Source organism: Dermochelys coriacea, chromosome 9 (genome assembly GCF_009764565.3).
Source record: "Dermochelys coriacea isolate rDerCor1 chromosome 9, rDerCor1.pri.v4, whole genome shotgun sequence".
NCBI classification, from domain to species: Eukaryota; Metazoa; Chordata; order Testudines; family Dermochelyidae; genus Dermochelys; species Dermochelys coriacea.
Window position 1 is genome coordinate 51,988,494 of NC_050076.1, and position 20,845 is coordinate 52,009,338.

The 20,845-nt window shown below is 48.2% G+C and overlaps 1 protein-coding gene across 6 annotated transcripts; it reads left to right on the forward strand.

The window, feature by feature from the left end:
* Window positions 1-233: 233 nt before the first annotated feature.
* On the forward strand, window positions 234-20,602 carry TBCCD1 (TBCC domain containing 1). Of its 6 annotated transcripts, none has more exons than XM_043491702.1 (8): window positions 234-628; window positions 1,322-1,711; window positions 3,883-4,038; window positions 5,880-6,246; window positions 7,481-7,667; window positions 7,825-8,322; window positions 11,936-12,097; window positions 19,981-20,602. In XM_043491702.1, exons 1-7 carry the CDS (start codon window positions 560-562, stop codon window positions 12,063-12,065), a joined length of 1,797 nt encoding a protein of 598 aa, XP_043347637.1. In that variant the 5' UTR covers window positions 234-559; the 3' UTR covers window positions 12,066-12,097; window positions 19,981-20,602. The 6 variants fall into 6 exon arrangements, with proteins under 6 accessions (XP_043347637.1, XP_043347638.1, XP_043347639.1 ...); XM_043491703.1 differs by having other exon boundaries at window positions 251-632; XM_043491704.1 differs by having other exon boundaries at window positions 251-602.
* The last annotated feature ends 243 nt before the right edge of the window (window positions 20,603-20,845 follow it).

The following is a 20,845-nucleotide window of genomic DNA, read 5'->3' on the forward strand; positions in this document are numbered from 1 at the left end:
TAACATCACTCTACATCAGCCGTGAGCCTCCTGACCAATCGCGGCTATTTGCGTCACCTACCCCAGTGTCCAGTCAGAAAGGCAGGAAGGACAGTGACATCACTATCAGAAACCAACTAAAAGTGACTGCTGAGAGAGTGCTGGTCGGGGAATAGCCAATCACAGGCTGCCTGGGCCTCCCGGCCAATCACGGAGCGAACAATACTCCCGCCTCCACGCTCCTCAAACGCACCAATCAGAAGCTCGCTGTTGTGAAGGCTAGCGCAGGCGCTCAAGTTCCAACAAAAGACTAGTCTGTGCTGCAGGCTATGTCCTGGGGACCCTGTGTCCCTGCCCTCTCCTTCCCTCCCCCCCCCCCGCAGTGCTCTGGTACCAGGGTCATACCAATCACTGATAACGGCCATATGTAAATCAGGGGGCGGAGCAGCGCGAGAGGCCAGGCCGGCTGCAGCTCGGTCGGACGTTTATCGTACTGGGGCTCTGCGCCGTTACTTTGCCTGCAGCAGCGGCCAGCCCATGAGGAAGAATAGAAGGCACGTGCGGATTAGGGGTCTATGGGATGGAGCCTGTCCTGCGGGTGATCCGGCAGGGGCCTGGGCGGGGCACGTCTAGCCAATGGCTCGATGGTGTTGGTGGGGTTTGCCTAGGCAAAGTCTCGCTGGTCGGCCACCCGCGGCGGCTCAGTGCGCATGCGTGGTTGTGACGTACGGCTGGGGCGGGAGCGGAGCCCCCTGGCCCTGCTTAGGGGCAGGCGGGGCCCGCGCAGGTGAACGCAGGCTCGGGGCGCGGCGGTCGGGGTTGGTGTCGGCCTTGGGGCAGGCCCCCCTGGAGCTCGCCCGGCCAGCTGCCGCCCCCGATGCAGCCCCCTCCTGGGGCTCACAGGCCGGCCGCGCCCGTGCTCCCTGCCCCCGGGGTGTGGGGAGGCTTCTCACCTGGGCCGGCTTCCGGGGGGGGGGGGCGGGGAATCATTCTCGCCTCAGACCCGCCTCTGGGCGCCGCGGGCGGCCTGGCCTTCCTTTGTAGCGCTCATGGCTGTCCCCAGCAGGCCGGAGCTCCTGGGTCTGTAGGAGTGGGTTATAAAACACGTGTTATGTCGGGTTGCCCCTTGCAGCAGAGGCTTTCCAAGCATGGTTCCGCTGTTGGTCGTTTGTGGTCCGGTTGGGCCTGTGACTCCCAAGCCTGGCCCAGGCCCCCTGCGCTAGGTGCTGTCCAAACTAGGGACAAAATGCTGCCCCTTGCCCCAAAGAACTCACTCCGGCCTTGGCGCAAATGAAGCCGAGTGTTTTCGGATCAATGTCTGGTGTTTTGTTTTGTTTGTCAGATCTGCAGGGAAGGCACTTCAACCCTAGATGTGGAGTTCCCAGAGCTGGTTAAAATGGATCAGTCTATGGTGCACCTCTGGGTGAAAACAGAACCCTTCATAGTGGGGGCTTTGCAGATCCCCCCTCCATCCAAGTTCAGCATGCACTATCTCCGGAAGATGTCCACGTATGTCCGGATGCGGGCCAGTGAGGGCTGTTACCCACGCCTTTTCTGGCCTATGTGGCGGCACATTGCCTGTGGGAAGTTGCAGTTAGCCAAGGATTTGGCCTGGCTCTACTTTGAGATATTTGACAGTCTAATGGAACGGACTCCAGAGGAACATCTGGAATGGGCAGAGGTGGTGTCCAGCTGCACGTCAGAAGAGGAATTAGAGAAGCAGAGGAATAAGGCATGAAATATAATGTCATAATCTTTCTCTGGTGAACGGTTTTAGGCATTGGAGCGTGGGCTGTGCCAGTCAAGGTTGTATGATTAGGTCCTTTAGCTACTCATGCACAGACATTTGGGATCACATCAAGCCTTTTGATCTGAGGTGTTGTACAATCACATTTTCAGCAGCCTTTTTCTCACACTCTTCATGGCAGTGAAGCCCTAATCATTCTGCTAACTGTGCCTGTGAATGCAGATCACGCTACCATTCAAGTTGTTAGTTGTTTTCTGTTTGACTGGGGTAACCAGTAATCAGATCTGCCCTTCAGAGCCACATTGCTACTTTTCCACTTTAAAAGACAAGGTAGCATTACAGAACAAATGCTGTTCAGCAAGATTGCATATGGTTGATATAACCAATAGACACTTTTTTAGAGTAAAACATTTGACATAAACAGTAACAGGGTCTTGCTTAAACCCTCAAAAGCAGAGAAATCCCAAGTCTGGTTTGTTCCTAACACCCTGCTATTTTTCTACACAACATAGGAAGATGTGCACAAAGGAGACTTCTGTAAAGGCGACCTGCAAACAATTTAAATTAGACTAGTCCTTTTTTGCTGGTTTGTGATCTATAAAATAGATTTGAACATCTACATTTTTTTCTCTGTTTCACTTTATCAGGATTATCAGCTATTTTTCCCCTGTTTTTTGCTGGCTGACTTGTAGGGAGAAGGGGGAAAAAAAGAAAGGCCTCAAAATGTATGTTCCCCCACAAAGGGTGGGATCATTCAGAAAAGTCATCCTTTAACGTGTTAGTTGGTCTTACCAGAAACGAGATTTAAACAGTCTGATTAAAAATCCACTCCTCTCTTTCTTGCCTCTTGCAATGTAATTTTGCTTATTCTCTAGTCATTGTAAGACTAGACAGGACCTGAATTTATAATGGGGCATGGTGGAAAGCAGAAGAAAGCTTTTGTCCTCCTTTGGATACAAAAAATTTGGGCTGTTTTTTTCTTTTTTAAAAAAGGTCCCGTCCCCTCTCTCCTCCCATCCCCCAGGCACAAGTCCAATATTTTTCCTTTGCATGTCACTGTTAACTCTTTCCACGCTTTTTGGTAAACTTTAAACACTTTCAGCATTTATTGATTGTGGCCCTGGTGGAAGGGTCTGGATCAAGGCTCATTCTTGTGGGAGGATCCTGACCTCACTTCTTCTGGTCTGTACTGGAAAAGCCAGTGGTCTTCTGAAATTGTAATGCTGTTCCCTGACCAACTTGTGCGTGGTGCAAAGGGGCATGCTAAGGAGTGCACGTATAAAAGATCCATGTGATAGTCCTGAAATCAATTGAGCTTAAACAGCAAGCTCCCTAGCCCATGGGTAGCTGTCCATTAGTTATTTGCACTGGCCCTTTGGGTCTTGTGTTCATCCACAAAGTCTATGTGCTATTATCTAGTGGGCCTTTGGTAGCACTTGCTGTAGTCAAGATTGCAAAACAGGTTTGTTATAACCACGTTTTTGGACACTGATGTTTGAAATGTACAGCATTTAGGGGCACGATTTGAACACAGATCAGCCATTTGAGCTAGAGGGTGAAAACTATATCCATTTGAAAACCATTCTAACACTCATTAAAGATTACACTTAATTGTAGGGTTTTTTTAAATTTGACACTTGATAATGGCCATTTTTCATTGGAGGGCCTAGTGCTTTTGTTTGATGGTGTCCCAAACTATGCATATTGAGCCCAAGGAGAAGCGTTTTTAGGAAATTATGGGCAAGTGGAAAAAAGGTTTGAGAATGAGGGTCTTCCCAAGGTTACCAATGGCATGTGCAGTGGCAAATATTGTGATGTAGACAGTGAGAGAGGCTGAGCTTGTTGCCGGTGTAATGTGGTTAAGGAGGGGTGTATAGTTAAAAACAAGGAAATGGAAACTGTGTAGAAACCAAGCAAGCACTTGTCAAGCCCATAAACCTAATTTCTGTGTGTGTCTGTAAACTACAGCTTTCTTGAGGATTGTTAATAGCTGATAGTAACACCACATACCTATTTGTGTAGGGGAGCCACAATCAGTTATGATATTGTAGATACCTTGTTGTCTACCTTCTAAAAGAATAGGCTCTTTGGTTGAATTATTGCATGCATTGGTTATGTTCTGGTATGTGTTAATATTGTGTTCCCCTCTCGGCCAGCTGTCAGTAGACACTCTGCAGTTCCTGCTGTTCTTGTACATTCAGCAGCTAAATAAGGTTTCCTTGCGGACATCTCTGATTGGAGAAGAGTGGCCAAGTCCCAGGGACAAATCTCAGTCTGCCAACCTGACTGGAAAATCCACCTGTCAAAATAAGGTATTGTTTCTAACCCTGTCCCCACAGAGGTTATTGTGAGGGAGGGGCTGCAAAACCTTCACCTTAAAGTGGGGTGGGGAGCAGATCTGCTTTGTGGGGGGAGTGAACTCCTGCCCAAGGCTTATGAATGCACCTGGGATGCACTTAATCAATTGAGCTAAATAATGAATTAGATGATCACTGTAACATTAATTTTGAAAAATCTAACTTGCCCATAAAAACTTGCAGCAGACTGAACTTTCACATCCAGTCTCAATCTGTGATAGGTTTTTTTTTAAATTTCCCCCCAAAATCTTTGCCCTTTAAATTAGAGGAGTGTAACAAAGCAGAAAATGTTCATTTATTTCAGAGGCTGCTCCTCCATAATTACATGTTCAGGTTTCTAGGGTAACCATTCTTAGAGCAATTTCTGAATAAATTACACAAAGCTGAGAGTCAGAGAAATAGATTAGTAACCACCTACATTTGATTATATTTGACTAAGTCTTGTATCTCACATTCAGAAGTATCTGAAGTTAGCCAGGTAAGCCAGTCCTGCTGTACTACCATATTCGAAAGTGAATTACAAACTGACAGCAGCACAATAGAGACACTGAGCTGACCCACACCTTGAAAAAAGGCCAGTTGCCAGGGTCAGCAGGATTTTGTCAGGGGTGTGACATCAATAGCATGCATGTTGTAGTGTCATATGGAACAAGAACTGTTGAACTGCAACTCAAGAGCATCTGAAACTAAAAATAGGGGTTAGTGGACTTGAAACACAAAGACTTATAATAGACAAGAGGGGGAAGTGCTTATCCAGGGCTTTGTGCTGAATGCTCCTCTTTACACATACTGTTCAGGGCATTCAGCATCATTCTATAGAGGGTGATTTTTGTTAACTGCAGTTCAAGTTCAAAACTAGACTGGCCCATCTGTGAAACTTCATGAGTAGATAATGGATCTGCCATATCTATTTCAGAAGCTTCATTCCCCCACAGGGTGGGAGATTATGTTCCTTGGGATTATCCCAAGTTTTTTTCCACCAAATGCATCCGATGAAGTGAGCTGTAGCTCACGAAAGCTTATGCTCTAATAAATTTGTTAGTCTCTAAGGTGCCACAAGTACTCCTTTTCTTCTAACTTTCTAGGTATCTGGAATGGGCACTCCAGGTGGCTGTACCTCTTTGGTGTGGTCTATTGAGGCCCGTCCAGCATAAGCTGATGTCTGTTATAGTTTTCATCATTGGCTGTCTCATATTCTGGTCTTCCCTTGCTATGAAGACCATCAGCACTTGAACTATAATGATCCTTTGAGATGAATGTTTAATGGGATTTTTCCTCATAATGGGCTATCTGAGTTTTTTCCCACAACAACTCCTGAGTTAATACTTGATTGCATCTATTCTGAGTATTCAGGTTCAAAAGGAACCATAATTGCCTTCATGGAGGCTTAGACTGTCAGGTGTTTGTTACAGTTCATTCCAGCCCTCGTTTCCAAGCACCTATGTGCTGAACCTTTTCATGAAGAGTGGAGTGGGAATCCATTTCCTTCTCTTACTCTAACTAATACAGTGACAGGTTGGTCATGGCCAAGGCAAGTAGAACTACTGAACCTCTTCCACTCTGAAGATGGGTAATGGATCCAATGTTGTTTATTTGCTGGGGGAGTCTGTTGTGGGGGTAAGAGAAGGCCTGCAGAATCAATGGTTTGAGGGAAGGAGTCTGTATTCTGCTTCTACTGCTTTCTCCTTTTAGAGTTGCTGTGGGTGGGATCTGAGCAGGATGCAATGGATATTGCATTAGGAAAGTGTCTCAGCCTGGTAAGAGCTCCTCTGTTTGTTTTTGTTTTGATTTCTAAGAACTGGAATGATTACACCCACCAGGCGTTTGTGCAGAACCACCTGTTGGATCTGCTGGAACTGCTACTGGACCCCGACCAGCTCACGGCCTCTTCCCATTCCACTCACAGTAGCCTGGTCTCCCCTGAAGCTGTTCAAGCTCTCAGCTTTCTCATTGAGGGGACTGTGAACAAAACCAGGACTGTCCATCCTCTTCATGAGCTTGCTCTCTGGCAGCCCTTGCATGCGAAGAACGGCTACTCGAAGATTTCCAAAGCCTTCTCTTTCCCCAAGCTAGAGGCCTGGCTGAGGGCCTGCCTGACTGGGAGCCCGTTTGGGACGTCTGCCTGCCTCAAGTCTGGGAAGAAACTTGCATGGGCGCAGCAAGGTATTTGAAAGCCTTGGCTTTGCTCTTTAGTTTTAGGATCAACTTTCCACTCTCCTCTGTTCTGGTTGATCAGGAGTCTGGTTTGTGGGCATTGGTGCTCTCTTGCCTGTCCTCTTGTTTACAGGAGAGAAGGGGGAGTTCACAGCTGAAAGAGCTGGTCATGCAAAATGCCTTATCCTCCTGTTTCCAAACTCTCCTATTTAACACTCATTACTGCCTCCATGTTCTCTGGCTTGCATGTGTCCCCCTTCCCCACTTCAAGTTGATATCCAGATTCTGTGTGGTGTATATTGGCTGTTGCTAGCAGGCTTTCTTATTCTTAGACTCATTTGTTTGGAAGGTGCATTCTGCTGCATAGTGAATGTTAATGCCCAAGAAAGCAAATGATTGATTGCACAGGCTAAACCCAGGGTTAGGTGGAATTGCTGTATCGGCTGCTCCATATAGCTCTGTCAATGTAATTCAGACCTGACTAGTGTTACTACTCTTCTGTTCCTACGTGGGGATTAACAGATGAATGGGGTGGCTCTCTAGCTGTTCAAGTACTTCCATGGCTTCAGTCACTGTTGTATTTGAGTGTCTCACAAACATTAATGGATTTACCTTTAAACACCCCTCTGAGGTGGGTCAGTATTATTACTCCCATTTGACAGATGGGAATTGAGGCACAGTGTAGATTAAGTGACTTGCCCAAGGTCGCTGAGGGCAGTCTGTGGAAGTATTTGCACTGCAGCTGGGAGGTGTGACCGCAGCACATGTTGATGTACCTAAACTATCTATGATCTTCTGTCTGTGGGAGTCAGAATGAAGACTCCTGATCTCATTTAACATGCAATTATAGGTTTTCAGAGGGAGAGAAAACTAGTCTTAATCCATTCCATCAGTAAGAATGGAAGAACATCCTGTGGTAACAAGTGCCCTGAGGACTGTATACCTACAGGGAGCACACAACTTGGTAAGAATACATTGGAACAGACATGCTCCTATTTCATCAGTACAGTGGTGAAAATCTGCAGACTGCTGTAAATCTCAGTTTGGCAGAAAGAGCCCTTATGTTCAGGAGGAATTTTACAAAGAGAGTTGGGATCTAAATCCCAAGCATCAGGGTGACTTTGTTTTTTTGATGGGATATTTACTCTGTGGCTGCCTGGTGAAATGTGATGTCATGGTCCGCATGCTTAGGAAATATGTTCAGACTTTTTTTGTGCTAATGTGTGTAATTTTTGCTTTGCAGTTGAAGGAACAACCAAGAGAGCAAAGATTGCGTGCAATGCCCATATGGTCCCTGAGGTTCACCGCATGGTGGTGATGAGCCAGGTCTACAAACAGACACTGGCAAAGAGCTCGGATACCCTGGTGGGTGCTCATGTGAAGATCCATCGCTGCAATGAGTCCTTCATATATCTGCTCTCCCCTTTACGGTGAGTTTACGTTCTCCTGGAATGCAGTGAAACCTCTTTGGGTGGGTCGTATAGGTATTTCCTGGTTCCCATTAGACATGGCAACCCCACTTGAACAGTGTGTGGCCTTGTCCTGTTCTTGGCGATCCTGGCTTACTGTGATCTTTCTCTCTTTCAGATCTGTGACCATTGAGAAGTGCAGGAATAGCACTTTTGTCCTGGGCCCTGTGCAGACAGCCATTCACCTCCACAGCTGTGATAATGTCAAAGTCATTGGCATCTGCCACCGTCTGTCTATCTCTTCTACGACAGGCTGCACCTTCAACATTCTCACGCCTACGCACCCTCTCATTCTCTTGGGTAACCAAGCAGTAACTTTTGCCCCTTATCACACCCATTACCCAATGCTTGAGGACCACATGGCCCGGATGGGCCTGGCTACAGTGCCTAACTACTGGGACAGTCCAATGCTGGTGTGCAAGGAGAACAGTGATGCCAGTGTCTTCCGACTCTTACCCCCCAATGAGTTTTATACATTTGTTATTCCTTTTGAGATGGAAGGAGACACGACAGAAACGCCTGGGGGGCTGCCACATGCATACCAGAAGGCACTGAGTCAACGAGAGCAGAAGATACAGGTTTGGCAAAAAACTGTGAAGGAGGCAGGGCTGACCAAGTGAGTAATTGGCTTCCTCCGGGGGGGAGGAATGTATATTTAATGCTCTGAAACTCAACTTGTCCATACAAGTACAAATCTCTTTGACTTGACATCACTGAACAAAAATGCCCTTGCATGAGGTCTGTTTATCTAGTCCAGTGGTCTCCAACCTTTTTATACCCAAGATGGCTTTTTGAATGTAAGGGCAACCCAGGATTGTCCCTACCCCTTTCCTGAAGCCTTGTCCTGCTCACTCCACCTGTTGCTCGCTCTCCCCCACCCTCACTCACTTTCACCAGGCTGGGTGGTTGGGGTTTGAGAGGGGGTGCGGGCTGGAGCTGAGGGGTTTGCAGTATTGGAGGGAGCTCCAGGCTGAGCCTGGGGCAGGGGGTTGGAGTGCAGGAGGGGATGAGGGGTTCAAGCTATGGGAGGGAGTTTGGGTGCAGGAGGGGGCTCCAGCCTGGGGCAGAGTGTTGGGGGGCAGGAGTGGGTGTGGGGTGCTGGCTCTGGGAGGCGGGTTGGGATGTGGGCTCCCGCCGGATGGCACTCACCTTGGGCAGCTCCTGGTCTGCGGTCCAGTGGGCTAAGGCAGGCTCCCTGCCTGCCACGGTCCCATGCCTCTCCCAGAAGGGGCCAACGCGCCCCTGTGGCCCGCGGTGTGGGGGAAGGGAGGGTCATGTAGCTCTGCACGCTGCCCCTCTCTGCCGGCACGTCCTCCACAGATCCCATTGGCTACAGTGCCCCATTACTGGACAATGGGAGCTGTGGGGACAGTGCTTGTGGGAGCAGCTCGTACGGAGACTCCTGGGTGTGCTGGCCTCTTCCGAGAGTGGCGTGGGGCCGGGGCAGGCAGGGAGCCTGCCTCAGCGGCAGCCCCAATACACCACTAGACTTTTAGCCATTGTGATCTACTGGGAGAGTCTTCAGGATTGACTAGTCAATTGCGATCGATCGGGTGGTGATCGCTGATCTAGTCTGTGTGTTATTTATGAGTGCACTGGGGGCATGAGGAGCTAGCAGCATTTGGTATCCTGCTTTAGTATTGAAAACTCTAGCCACCTTATTCTGTTTGAAGGAAAACTGGTGTGTGTGTGGGAGTTACAAGCTCACAAAATACAGGAAAAATTGTGCAAAGATCTTATGAAATGAAAGAACGTGTGTACTGTGTGTGTTAACTCCTCAAACACAAAATGAGAAGCCTGTAGTTCTGTAGGTAAAACATATTAACACACTCAAGTCTCTAGCCTACTAATTAGCTTACTTTGCTTTTGTAGTAAAGTACTATGCTTTTGCTTGCATAGTAATCTACCCTTTTAGCAATTTACTGCTTTTTCAGCACCTAGGCTGTTAAGAAGTTTTGAATAAGTTAAAACATGTTCTTTTGATGCCAAACTGGCTGGATAGGAGTGCAGGACTCCAGATAATGACAGTTCTGAATTTAGCTGGTTCTGTCTTCAGGATTTTACTCTTGGTATCATTTTGATGCAAACAAACTGTCTCCCAATGTTGATAAATGCAAAGTAAAGCACATTGGAAAACATAATCTCAACTATGCATATAAAAATGAGGTCTAAATTAGCTGTTTCCATGCAAGAAAGAGATCTTGGAGTAATTTTGGATAGTTCTCTGAAAACATCCACTCAATGTGCAGCGGCAGTCAAAAAAGCAAACAGAATGTTGAGAATCATTAAGAAAGGGATGGATAATAAGACAAAAATATCATATTGCCTCTATATAAATCTATGGTATGCTCACATCTTGAATGCTGCATGCAGATGTGGTTGCCCCATCTCAAAAAAGATGTATTGGACTTGGAAAAGGTTCAGAAAAGGACAACAAAAATGATTAAAGGTATAGAACAGCTTCCATGTGAGGAGAGATTAATTATGAGACTAGGACTTTTCAGCTTGGAAAAGAGATGACTAAGGGAGGTTATGATACAAGTCTATAAAATCATAACTGGTGTGGAGAAAGTAAATAAGGAAGTGTTATTTACTCCTCATAATACCAAAAACTAGGGGCCACCAAATGAAATTAGTAGGCAGCAGGTTTAAACAAACAAAAGGAAGTATTTCTTCACAGAACATGCAGTCTATCTGTGGAACTCTTTGCCAGAGGATGTTGTGAAGGCCAAGACTATAAAAGGGTTTAAAAAAGAACTAGATAAGTTCAAGGGGATAGGTCCAGCAATGGCTATTAGCCAGGATGGGCAGGGATGCAAAACCATACTCTGAAGTGTCCCTAGCTTCTGTTTGCCAGAAGCTGGGAATGAGCAACAGGGGATGGATCACTTGATGATTACCTGTTCTGTTCATTTCCTCTGGGGCACCTGGCATAGGCCACTGTCAGAAGACAGGATACTGGGCTAGGTGGATCTTTGGTCTGACCTAGTATGGCCGTTCTTATGTTCTTATTACCTCCTTCAAAAACCCACAGTGCGAGTAGAACTCTGGATCTTCAATTTTAAAGGCTAGAAGAGAAGGAAGCAACAATAGCTTGTGTTTCAGCTGGTTTTTGTTTCCCTGTTCTGGGCTCAGCCTGTGGCTTCTAGATTTGGAGTCAGTAAGCCAGTCAGTCATGGAGAGAATTCATAGCTTCTCTGAATTGTTTAATTTTGGATGGTTTCAATCCTCAATTTAGTTAGATGAAGCCAGGGTTCCAAAGAAACTGAGTAGTATCATTGGTCTGTGATTTGTCAAGTCCTTCTAGACCACCTTCTTTTGTTTAGTGCATGAAGAGTCCCTTGTCATGAATACTACATTTGATCAAGCTGCTCTTTGCACTCAGTGCAGATTTCAAGACTTGCATAGATTGGAGAATAGCGTTGGTATCTTGACAGTCTTTGGTTCAGAGTTTATATTGCACTACATTACTTCTGTCTATTCTTGAATCCTGACTCCTCCAGTGCCTCTGTGTGTGTGTGTGTGTGTGTGTGTGTGTCTTGCTGAGTAAAGGCAGAACTTCAGACGTAAGTGATTTAATACCATTGACGTGAGGGGTTGGGTAAGTAGCATAGGGGTTAATGTGTAACTCTCTCCTCTGGAGATTACTATTTACATTTTGCCTGGGTTAAAATGGCAGACATGTATAGACTTAAGTTTTATGTGATGTAGGTATTTTAGTAAAAGTCACAGGATGTGGGCAATGAACAATAAATCACGGAAACCGGAGCTCCGCCACCTGGGCCTGAAATCACAGAGGTCACATAAAATCAACGAATCCCTAACCTTTGTGACAGTCTCATGGCCTTAGGTATAATTTCCTGTTTGTGCTCTGAGAATCCTAGGGCAGAAGTCCTACAGGTCAAAGGTACAGTAACAGCAGTGTGGGGAAGTCTGCGTGTCTTATTTCAACGCCAGCAGTCTCTCTTTCAGGGGTATTCTAACTAATAGTTTTTATTAGGTGAATTCAGTCTTCCCCAGGTGGTTAGTGTGGGAAATAAATCCAATGGCTTTGTTAGGCGTGGTAAGTGTAGATCTGTTGCTTATTTTTTATGGGGAAAAGGATGGGATGGGAGGATGGGAAAGGCTACTCATTTGAGTAGCCAAGGAGGGTTGTTTGGAAGTGTGGTGTGAATGCTTACAAGACTGTATTTCACTTGCTACGTTGCTGATGTTCTGGTGGTTTTCAGGGATCAGAGGAAGCAGTTCCAGGTGCTGGTGGAGAACAAATTCTATGAATGGCTAATTCACACAGGACATCGTCAGCAGCTGGACAGCCTTGTGCCTCCTGCAGCAGGCTCCAAGCAAGCAGCAGGATAGGATGCTCTTCTTTTAACGGAAGGAAAGGAAGGGTGAGTACTGGGACAGTTTCTCTCCTGCTACATGTTAGAGAAATTATCATACTACTTTACATACATTTGTGTGCACATGGTATCCAGATGGGAACAATGAGTGTGAAATTGTGTCCATGGCCTCCTCCCAGCAGCCTCAGATCTGGCTTTGTTTTTCAGTTTGGAACCAAAACCTCCACTGAGCTTCTGTCTGTTCCCTTGTTTACTCCAATTCTTCCTTCCGTCCCTATGGCCTTTCTGGCTGAAGAGCTCTTTATGGATCTCTGATTTCAGTTTCTGATGAAATAATCTTGAAATGAGGTTGAAGTGCTTCACTTATGCCTCTGGTCTGTGTATAGTATCTGTCTCTGACAGACCAGCCTGCATGTGTCTGCATAGACAAGATGTGTGCTTCAGGTATAGTCTGAAACCAAATCAGTTAGAACAGCCTAATTGTTCTGATGCCCTTACTTGCCCTCATCTCCAGCTGCTCACCAGGTCCCTGAGGGCTTGTTTACATGGGGGTTTCATCCACAATAGTTCAAGTCAGACTTGTGTGAAAATGCAATTCATTAGAGCGCAGTTATACGACAAACTCTGGAATCCTCTTTCAAAGTGCATTATGTTCAATTGAGTTAGTGCAGTTGGTTGTATGCACGCAGTCCTGCCATGCGCTACTTTGGCAGTTATTCAATTGGTATCACACATTGCTGTGTGTGTCCCCTATTGATCTGTCTGTTTACCTGTGTGCCCTCCACTGCTCTGGGGTGAAGTTCACTGGATGTTCCTTCCCCTGTTTAAAAATTGTCATGGGAACAGAGTTTTCCCATTTGTTTCTGGATTCAAATATATCGGCATTCCTTCACACTCTAGCCGCCTTTACAACATGCCTTGAGCACCCACTTGGAGCCTTGCTATGCCCAGATCTCATCGCCACCTGGGGATCAGTGCCCCAAGTTCTTGTGGCCAGCCACCAGATGAAGGATCTCTTTGTGGACATTGCTAAGTAGAGGTCCATGAGGGGCCATAACCAGGATGCTGACCAGTGTGGGATAAAGAGCAAACAGCTCAGGAAGATTTACATTAAAGCCAGGGGTGCCAGGAAAAGATCCAGCATTGGAATTGTATCCTGCCTATTTCTTGAGGAGCTGGATGGGCTTTTGATCAATTACATCGTTACCAAGCCCAAGGAACTTGTGGACCCTGATGCTCTCCCTGTAGGCTGCAGACAAGTGGAAAAGTCATCAGAGGAGGAACATGAGGAGGGCAGTGAGGGGCTCTCCCCAGAAAGTCAGGATCTCGTCAGGAATCAGGACCCTAATTCTGGCTATGTGGGCGAGCCAGAAACCAGGTTGAGACTGAGAGGCAGATTACGTGCCCTCCATAGGATTTATCTTTACAATGTATTATTGTTATATGACACCACTGTGCTAGCTTCTGATCCAAGTGTCCCATGGCCACAGTCTTTTTTGGTGGGTGGGAGCTGGGAGCCTTTCCAAATCTCCAGCGCATGCCTCCCTTTCTTATCCCACATTTTCAAAATGGTGTCTATTCCAGCCGAGCAATTGGCTTCTGTCTCAGGTGAAAACCTCGACCATCAACTCTTTACAAGTACATGCCACAGAGGACATATATCCGTTTACCTTTTTCTTTTTTTCCTCTTTCTCTTTTTCTCTTTCTTCTGTCTGGCAATTACAAGTTCCCCCCTTCCCCCAAAAACTCCTGTCCATCTGCTCAAAATAGTGGCTGGCAGCATGGCACAGCTGCACTCTTTACTCCATCTCTCACTCCCTCGCTCCCCTCCGGCCGCATATTGGAATAATGAAAACACTCAGTTGTACAACTTTGAACCGTTTGGGACAGTGGCTCTGGGCAAAGGGGTTTGGTTAGTATTCTCAGATGACATGGGAATTGCATGCCTGTAAAGCACTAAGCCTACAGCTCCCTGCTGAGGTATAAACACATATTCGTACATGGAAAGAGGTCAACCTTACGGATAGCATACAGCTTTTAATGTCTTTCCCCAGGCTTATGTAGAGAAAGGATTGGAGCAGTTCGTGCTTCGGACAGTCAGTGCAGAACTTGATGTTTTTCTCTGCACTTTCAGCATGTCTGCAGGGGAGATAAAGTAGAACCAGAGAAATTGCTTGATTTCCACTCCCCATCTGCACTTTATCCGGGATAGGTTCACAGTCATTTCCGTGCCATGCCCTCCACTCTGGCCACACTTCTAGGGGACCAGCTTGGTGAAGAACTTCACAGTATATGTCACTAGTCTGCCTTTGCCATTGTGAATAAGGCTGTTCTCTGTCGCCTAGTCACCTGCCTCAGTGTAACATCACTTAGAGTCAGGCCACGGATTACTATCCCATTTGTTCCATATGCTCCCCACTAACTCCTTGGACACCATAGAGACAACTCCACCCAAAACCAGAGTGGGAACATAATTCCCAATTCCTACCCTCAGCCTCCGAGGCACAGCTGCAACTCAAGCCAGTCTAGCCCTCCTATGCACACACGGCCTGCTGGCTGAGGACCCACCAAGGCTGGAAGAATCTCGGGGGTGGTGGGGTGGGAATGAGAGAGACGTATTAAAAAGGCTATCCTAGCCTGTCCAGAATACCACTAACATCTGCTTGGCTAGGTTTTTTTCACTACTCCCTCAGCAATGGCACCTGCAGTGGCCAGACCTTCAAAGACGGGGCCTTTATTCATGGCTGGTGGGGAAGAAACAGAGAACTTGGGATGAAATATCCAGCTTTCATTGTAGACCCCCTCCTCACAAATAAAAAGAAACCGGTGAAGAGCTGGTGGTTGTATTTGATGTCGGAGAGGGAAGAAGACCGGGAGCTATCGAACAAGAGGGTTGAAGTAGCTGGAAACAGTGTCACAGTGGCTAGGGAGAGCGTTGCCATGGCAAAAGGCACTGTGGAGGAAGAAAGAAATGCAGAGGCAACTCGGGGAGGTTGTACAAGCTCAGAATGCTCTGCTGCAGTGCATGCTGTGAGTGGGCACACAGACAATCCAGTGCCCTCAGCCAGGACCCAGCCATGTTATTCTTTGAGTGATTGTTCATATTGATTCCAGTTAGGTGTGTGCAGTCGTCGGAAAGCTTTTCCCTTACCAGCACCGATCAGGTTGGCTATGGAGCCCCCTGGAGCAGTCCCTTCATGGCGCTCAGTATATGACCCTGCCGACCTGGCACCTCCTCTGTTCCTTCTTACCGCCAGTGGTGGTCTTTGGAACTGTGGCATCTTGCCTGGCAAGTTCTACCACATTTCCCTAGCTTTGTTTGTTTGTTCTCTATACATATTAGTTAGTTTAATTGTTTGTTAGTATTAGAAGTTGGGCTGCGGGGTTTATCCTCTGTCCCGACCGCTTTTTCTTGGGAGGGCTGCCATGCCCAAGTCCCAGGGGTTCAAGTCCTGCAGCAAGCCCATGCCAATGGGCGACCCCCGCGACACTTGTTTAAAGTGTCTGGGGGAGGCTCACCAAGCCAATTGGTGCAGGATTTGTAAGGGGTTTCGCCCCAGAACCAAAAAGGAGCGAGACTTTTGCCTTATGGAGGCGGCACTTTAGACCTCAGCCTCTGCCGGTGTGGCAGGACCTGGCGCTGAGTTCATATGGTGCGTAGTGCCTGGCGGCAGTGGTGGAAGCACCACGGATGGACTCTGGCAGAGACCTGCGGCACCGCCACTCCCCGGCACCAAAACTGGCAGGACCCAGCATCGCTTCCGCTCTCTGGCGCAGAAGCGACACCAGAAGCAAGGGAGGAGCGACTCTCCATCCCAGAGGTCCACCTCTCTGGAGCCGGCCAATGGGGCACGTCCTCGTTAGGAGCACCCAATGCCAAAGTTGCAGAGACAGCACCGTCTACTTCGGCCCCACAAGGGGGACCGTCAAGTCTGGTGCCGTTGGACTCCCCAGCTCAGGTCATCGAGGAAGTGGAGCTGGCCATACACCCCAGACTCCTTTGAGGCTGCAAGGGACCTCATTACCATGACAGCGCCCAGGTCATCCACTCTTTGCTCCAAGCTTCCGGTACCACATCATATGGCACCGTCTCGAGGCAAACCAATGATGCTCCAGCCGTTGGCACTGCTGATAAAGTTTCGGCGCCACTCTAGGTTGCACCAGCGCTCCCGCTCGTGACGCTGATGCACGCGTCGATCCCCATCATGCAACAGGTTCCGGTCCCAATGCTGCTCAGCGACCCCACACAGCTCCAGGTTGTGGCACCGCTCCAGGTCGCAGCACTACTCTCCAGCCCTCGACATGAAGAACACGTATTTCCATATAGCAATTCGTCCCGCACATGGGCACTTCCTACTCTTTGTGGTCAACCGCAAACATTACCAATTCGCTGCCCTACCATTAGGCCTCTCAACAGCCTCCCAAGTGTTCACCAAGTGTATGCTGGTTGTGGCTGCTTTCCTCCATCGACAGCAGGTGCAGGTATACCCCTACCTCGATGACTGGTTGCTCGGGGCCGCACCAAGGGATAGGTGTAATCCCAAATCCGTTTGGTCAGATGCACATTTGATTGACTGGATCTCCTCCTCAACTTGGGGAAGTCAACCTTGGAATCGACCCAAAGAATAGAATTCATTGGGGCAGTGTTATACTCGTATCGGGCACAGGCCTGTCTACTGGAGTCCCGATTCTGAGCCATCACAGACATAATTCAAAACCTCCAGCAATTCCCAACCACACCAGCAAAGGGTTGCCTGAGTCGTCTTGGCCACATGGCTGCCTGCACTTACGTGACCCAGCACGTCAGGCTATGGCTCAGACTTTTGCAGGCATGGCTTGCTTCGGCCTACTGCCTGGGGCGCAACAGCTTGAATTCAGTGGTCACGGTGCCAGGGCAGGTCCTTACATCCCTCCATTGGTGGCTCCACCCTTGGGCAATGTGCGAAGGAATCCCCTTCCACGGCCCTCAACCTTCCTTGTCCCTCATCACAGACACGTCGGCTCTGGGATGGGGGCGCATCTGGGAGACCTCCAGACGCAGGGCCTGTGGTCCCAGGACGAGCTCTCCCTACATAGCAACATCAAGGAGCTGAGGGTGGTGTGCCTAGCCTGCCAGGCCTTTCAGGCCTGAGTACAAGGCCAGTGCGTAGCCGTTACCACCATGTTTTACATCAACAAGCAAGGGGAAGCCCGTTCCTCTCCCCGATGCCAGGAGGCCCTCCAGCTGTGGGAGTTCTGCATAGCCCACTCCATTCACCTGGAAGCATACTTTCTCCTAGGAATTCAGAACACACTGGCGGACTGCCTCAGCAGGTCCTTCTGCACACCCGAGTGGTCCATCTGGCTGGATGTCATACACCTCATTTTCCAAAGGTGGGGGTTTCCCCAGGTCAACCTGTTTGCCACCCAACACAACAGGAAATGCCCACTGTTCTGCTCCTTCCAGGGTCACAGCCCAGGCTCCCTCACGGACACATTCTTGCTATCCTGGAGAGGTTGCCTGCTCTATGCCTTTTCCCCCATTCCCTCTCATGCTCAAGGTCCTGCTCAAGGTCTGCAGGGAGGAGGCAAAGGTAATTCTGATAGCTCCAGCGTGGCCTCGACAACACTGGTACGCTACTGTACTGGAGCGGTCGGTGGATGCACCGATCACGTTACCTCTCCTCCCTGACCCAAGCTTGGGGTAGCGAGAGCAATTGCACCTGGGAACGTAGCTCTTTTGAGCTATCCAGCGCCCCTGATAACTTCGAGCCCTGCCACTCAACACCAGACACCCCAAGAACAAGAGGCAACAGCGAGGCATGTACTCACCCCTTGTTGTAGTCTGCCGTCCACTGCACTGTCACTTTAAAGCTTTGTTTCATTGTTTAATTAAAGCTTCATTTCTGCTGGTTTAAAAATCCATTCAGAAAGAGTCAGCGATGCACTTTATACAGGCAGTCCATTCATTTTGACTAAGTCAGAGGTTTTTACAAAAGAGTAAAGGCACAGACAAGATAAAATAAGGATTGCCACATCTACCACCTATCAAAGAGACTGCACAGTTCACAATCCATTCCCTGTTGGGATAACAGCTAGATGTATAGCTGCACATTTTCAGGCCTGAAACTCCAGGAGCCATAGCCTGCACTGACTGTTTCCATTTTCCAGTAGACATTTTGCTGGCTGCTCAAACCCCTGAGCAAGTGTCTACACCTCAGCCTCCCACCCATTGGAAAGGTTTTCTCACTTACTATCTCAAATATTGTGCAAAATATAACATGCAGCATGGGTTTTTTTTCCTCTCCAGCTTCTATCCTATTCCACAAACAGTGCCACCTTCCTTGCAGATGGCCAAATGCATCAGTGGGTGAAGCTCTGCCTCTGGCAGTTCCAAGCTGGCTTGGCACGGAGCTGTTTCCACTGTTTCCATTTTCTGCAGCTACTGAGGTGATAGGATCATGAACCAGGTCAGCAGCAGCAGAGTCTCCCACGATAACTGGAGCAATTCCCACACCATTAATATCCAGAACGATGCGGGGGGCAAATTCTCCTTTATTCATTCAGATAATTAGCGCTGAGTGTTGAAAGAGCCTAGCATTGTGAGACTCTCCAGACCACCCTATGTTTGTGAACCTGCCACAGTGATCAACCAGCCCTTGGACACCATAAAGAAATATCCCTCTGGTTATACACTCTGAGCCATGGTGCGGGGGACAAGCAGTTGGCATGTAGATCCCATCAGTTGCCCCAATGCTATTTGGGAACCCCACACTTGAAAAGCCATCAACTTTCTCCTGAATACTTCGAATTGGCTGGTTATGGACCAGTAGCATTTGGAGGTGGCCAGCTTGCATATGGCATTGGCAACCAGCATGTCTATGGGTTTGGGCACCACATGTTGGTATGCTGCCATTGCTGCTCTGGGGCTAGCTCAGTGCAGATATCAAAAAAGATAGTCCTCGCCATCCTGAAGTTCTCTCATCATTGCTGGTCGTCCCAGGTTTATGGAACGATCCTTTCCTACCAATCCCCACTGGTTTCCCAAGCCCTGAAAAGGTGTTGCACAGTGCGACCCTGCTCCAGGAACAGCTCCAGTAGTAGCAGTTGCTCTGTGTCATCCTTGTCTTTGTCCTTGTTCCTCCACCACTGCCCAACCTGCTGCCAAAGGAGCTGCTGCTGGAGCCGCCACATCCACTCAGTAGTGCAGTGGGTGAAGTCCAAAGACAAAGCCAAGTCGCTCAGCTTTGAGAGCTGAACTACATTCCAAACAGACGCTACCTGTATGCAGTTGCCAGCATAGTGGTATGGAGCATTGCTGGGTCCATGCTGGCTGACAGCAATTTGCAAATGGCACTCACCTCTCCAGAAAGAGAGGAATGATGGGTTGGAGAGAGCTGAAGCATGGGATGTTTTTGATTTTACTCCAAGTCCTGGAATTCCACTGCCACCTTCCATGCATCTTACTGCATGCAGCGAGAACATCCCCAGCATGCACACTGCTTAGTGTTGAAGCAAAGGACCGTGGGATACCCTCTGAGAATGCCAAGTGCTTAGTGCACAGCAAGCCCCTGCTGTGTGGACACACAGATGCAAACTGAAAGAAGGCACAGCCAGCCCATGTGCACACTATTAGTGCAGCTTGCATGTTGCGCATTAATTCTGTGGATTAATCCCTCTGTAGACAAGCCCTTAGCGGCCACTTCCATGATGCTTCAAAGAATTCTTTCCCTTATAATCTCTTGAATTTCTTAGTGGTGGTGCACAAGGAGCCAGACACTTGCTCATGGTATGGGTACAATCACCACGCATTTCAAAGGGTGAGGAATAGTTTGCTAAATGAAACTGATCATGCTCTGGGTTTTTCTCCAGCAAGCTGTTGGCCTGGGGAGGGGAAGTCACTGAATTGTTGGTGATTGCATGGTTGGAGTGAACTCATGTTTTTGTTACAGAGTTGTGAAGATGGAAGGTGACAAGCTGACGGTGGTTTCCAGTGAATACTTTGGGGCCATGCTGGTTAGACATTCCTATGGTGTTGCAAATTAGTTCGGATATCTGGACCTCCGCATCAGCAGGAGCTGGACACTTTTTTTTTTTTTTTTTGGTCCTGTTCAACACATCACCTTGCTCCTTTCCAGGACTGGGGTACATCAACTCCAGCTGGCTTCAGGAGGAAACCAGACGAAGGATTGTGTGGTAAGAAAAGGTGATGCAAAGACAAGCCTGCGGTTTGCTGTGGGCCTCTTAGGCAGGGTGGGTGCCTAGTTAAAATTCTGGGCATGTACGTATCTTGCGAAGGCACTCACCCTGGTGTGACACTGGCCATAGGGACATGAGGCTGTTTTGTGCACCTGTCTGGGGAAGAGCTTGTTACTCCCTTTCATAAATGAAAAGCAAATGTTTGATTTATTTTTTTCCCCTCTCTCCAATGTGTAAAATGAACTCGAGGTATTTTTCTATGTGGAGATGGCGTTCGCACTTAAAGGAGGAAGTTTCATGAAATTGCTAGATCTTTTTCTTTGCCTCCTCCTTGCTTCTGTGAAATGTCAATAAATGGAATTTTAAGTCAAGTCAGGCATGTTTCCTAGGAAAAGATTTCTCAGTAATGAGGTGGCCAAGGATTGAGGGGGCTCAGCCCCCCAAGATCTGAGCAACTCTAGCCCAGCTCAGTGGGTGAAGCTCTGCCTCTGGCAGTTCCAAGCTGACTTGGCACAGAGCTGCCTGGCTGCCAAGTAACAGGACAAGCAGGGAGAGTCGCTAGAGGCAGCAGCAAGAGCGGTGGGCCGGGCCCCCGCGAGGTGCAGAGTCCCTCCTGAG

Excerpts from the sequence above, each read along its gene's own strand:
- TBCCD1 (XM_043491702.1), top strand. The coding sequence starts at position 560 with ATGGAGCCTGTCCTGCGGGTGATCCGGCAGGGGCCTGGGCGGGGCACG. Across the intron at positions 629-1,321 it reads CTAGCCAATGGCTCGATGGT|ATCTGCAGGGAAGGCACTTC; the intron begins GTTGGTGGGGTT and ends TTTGTTTGTCAG. Across the intron at positions 8,323-11,935 it reads AAGGAGGCAGGGCTGACCAA|GGATCAGAGGAAGCAGTTCC; the intron begins GTGAGTAATTGG and ends GGTGGTTTTCAG.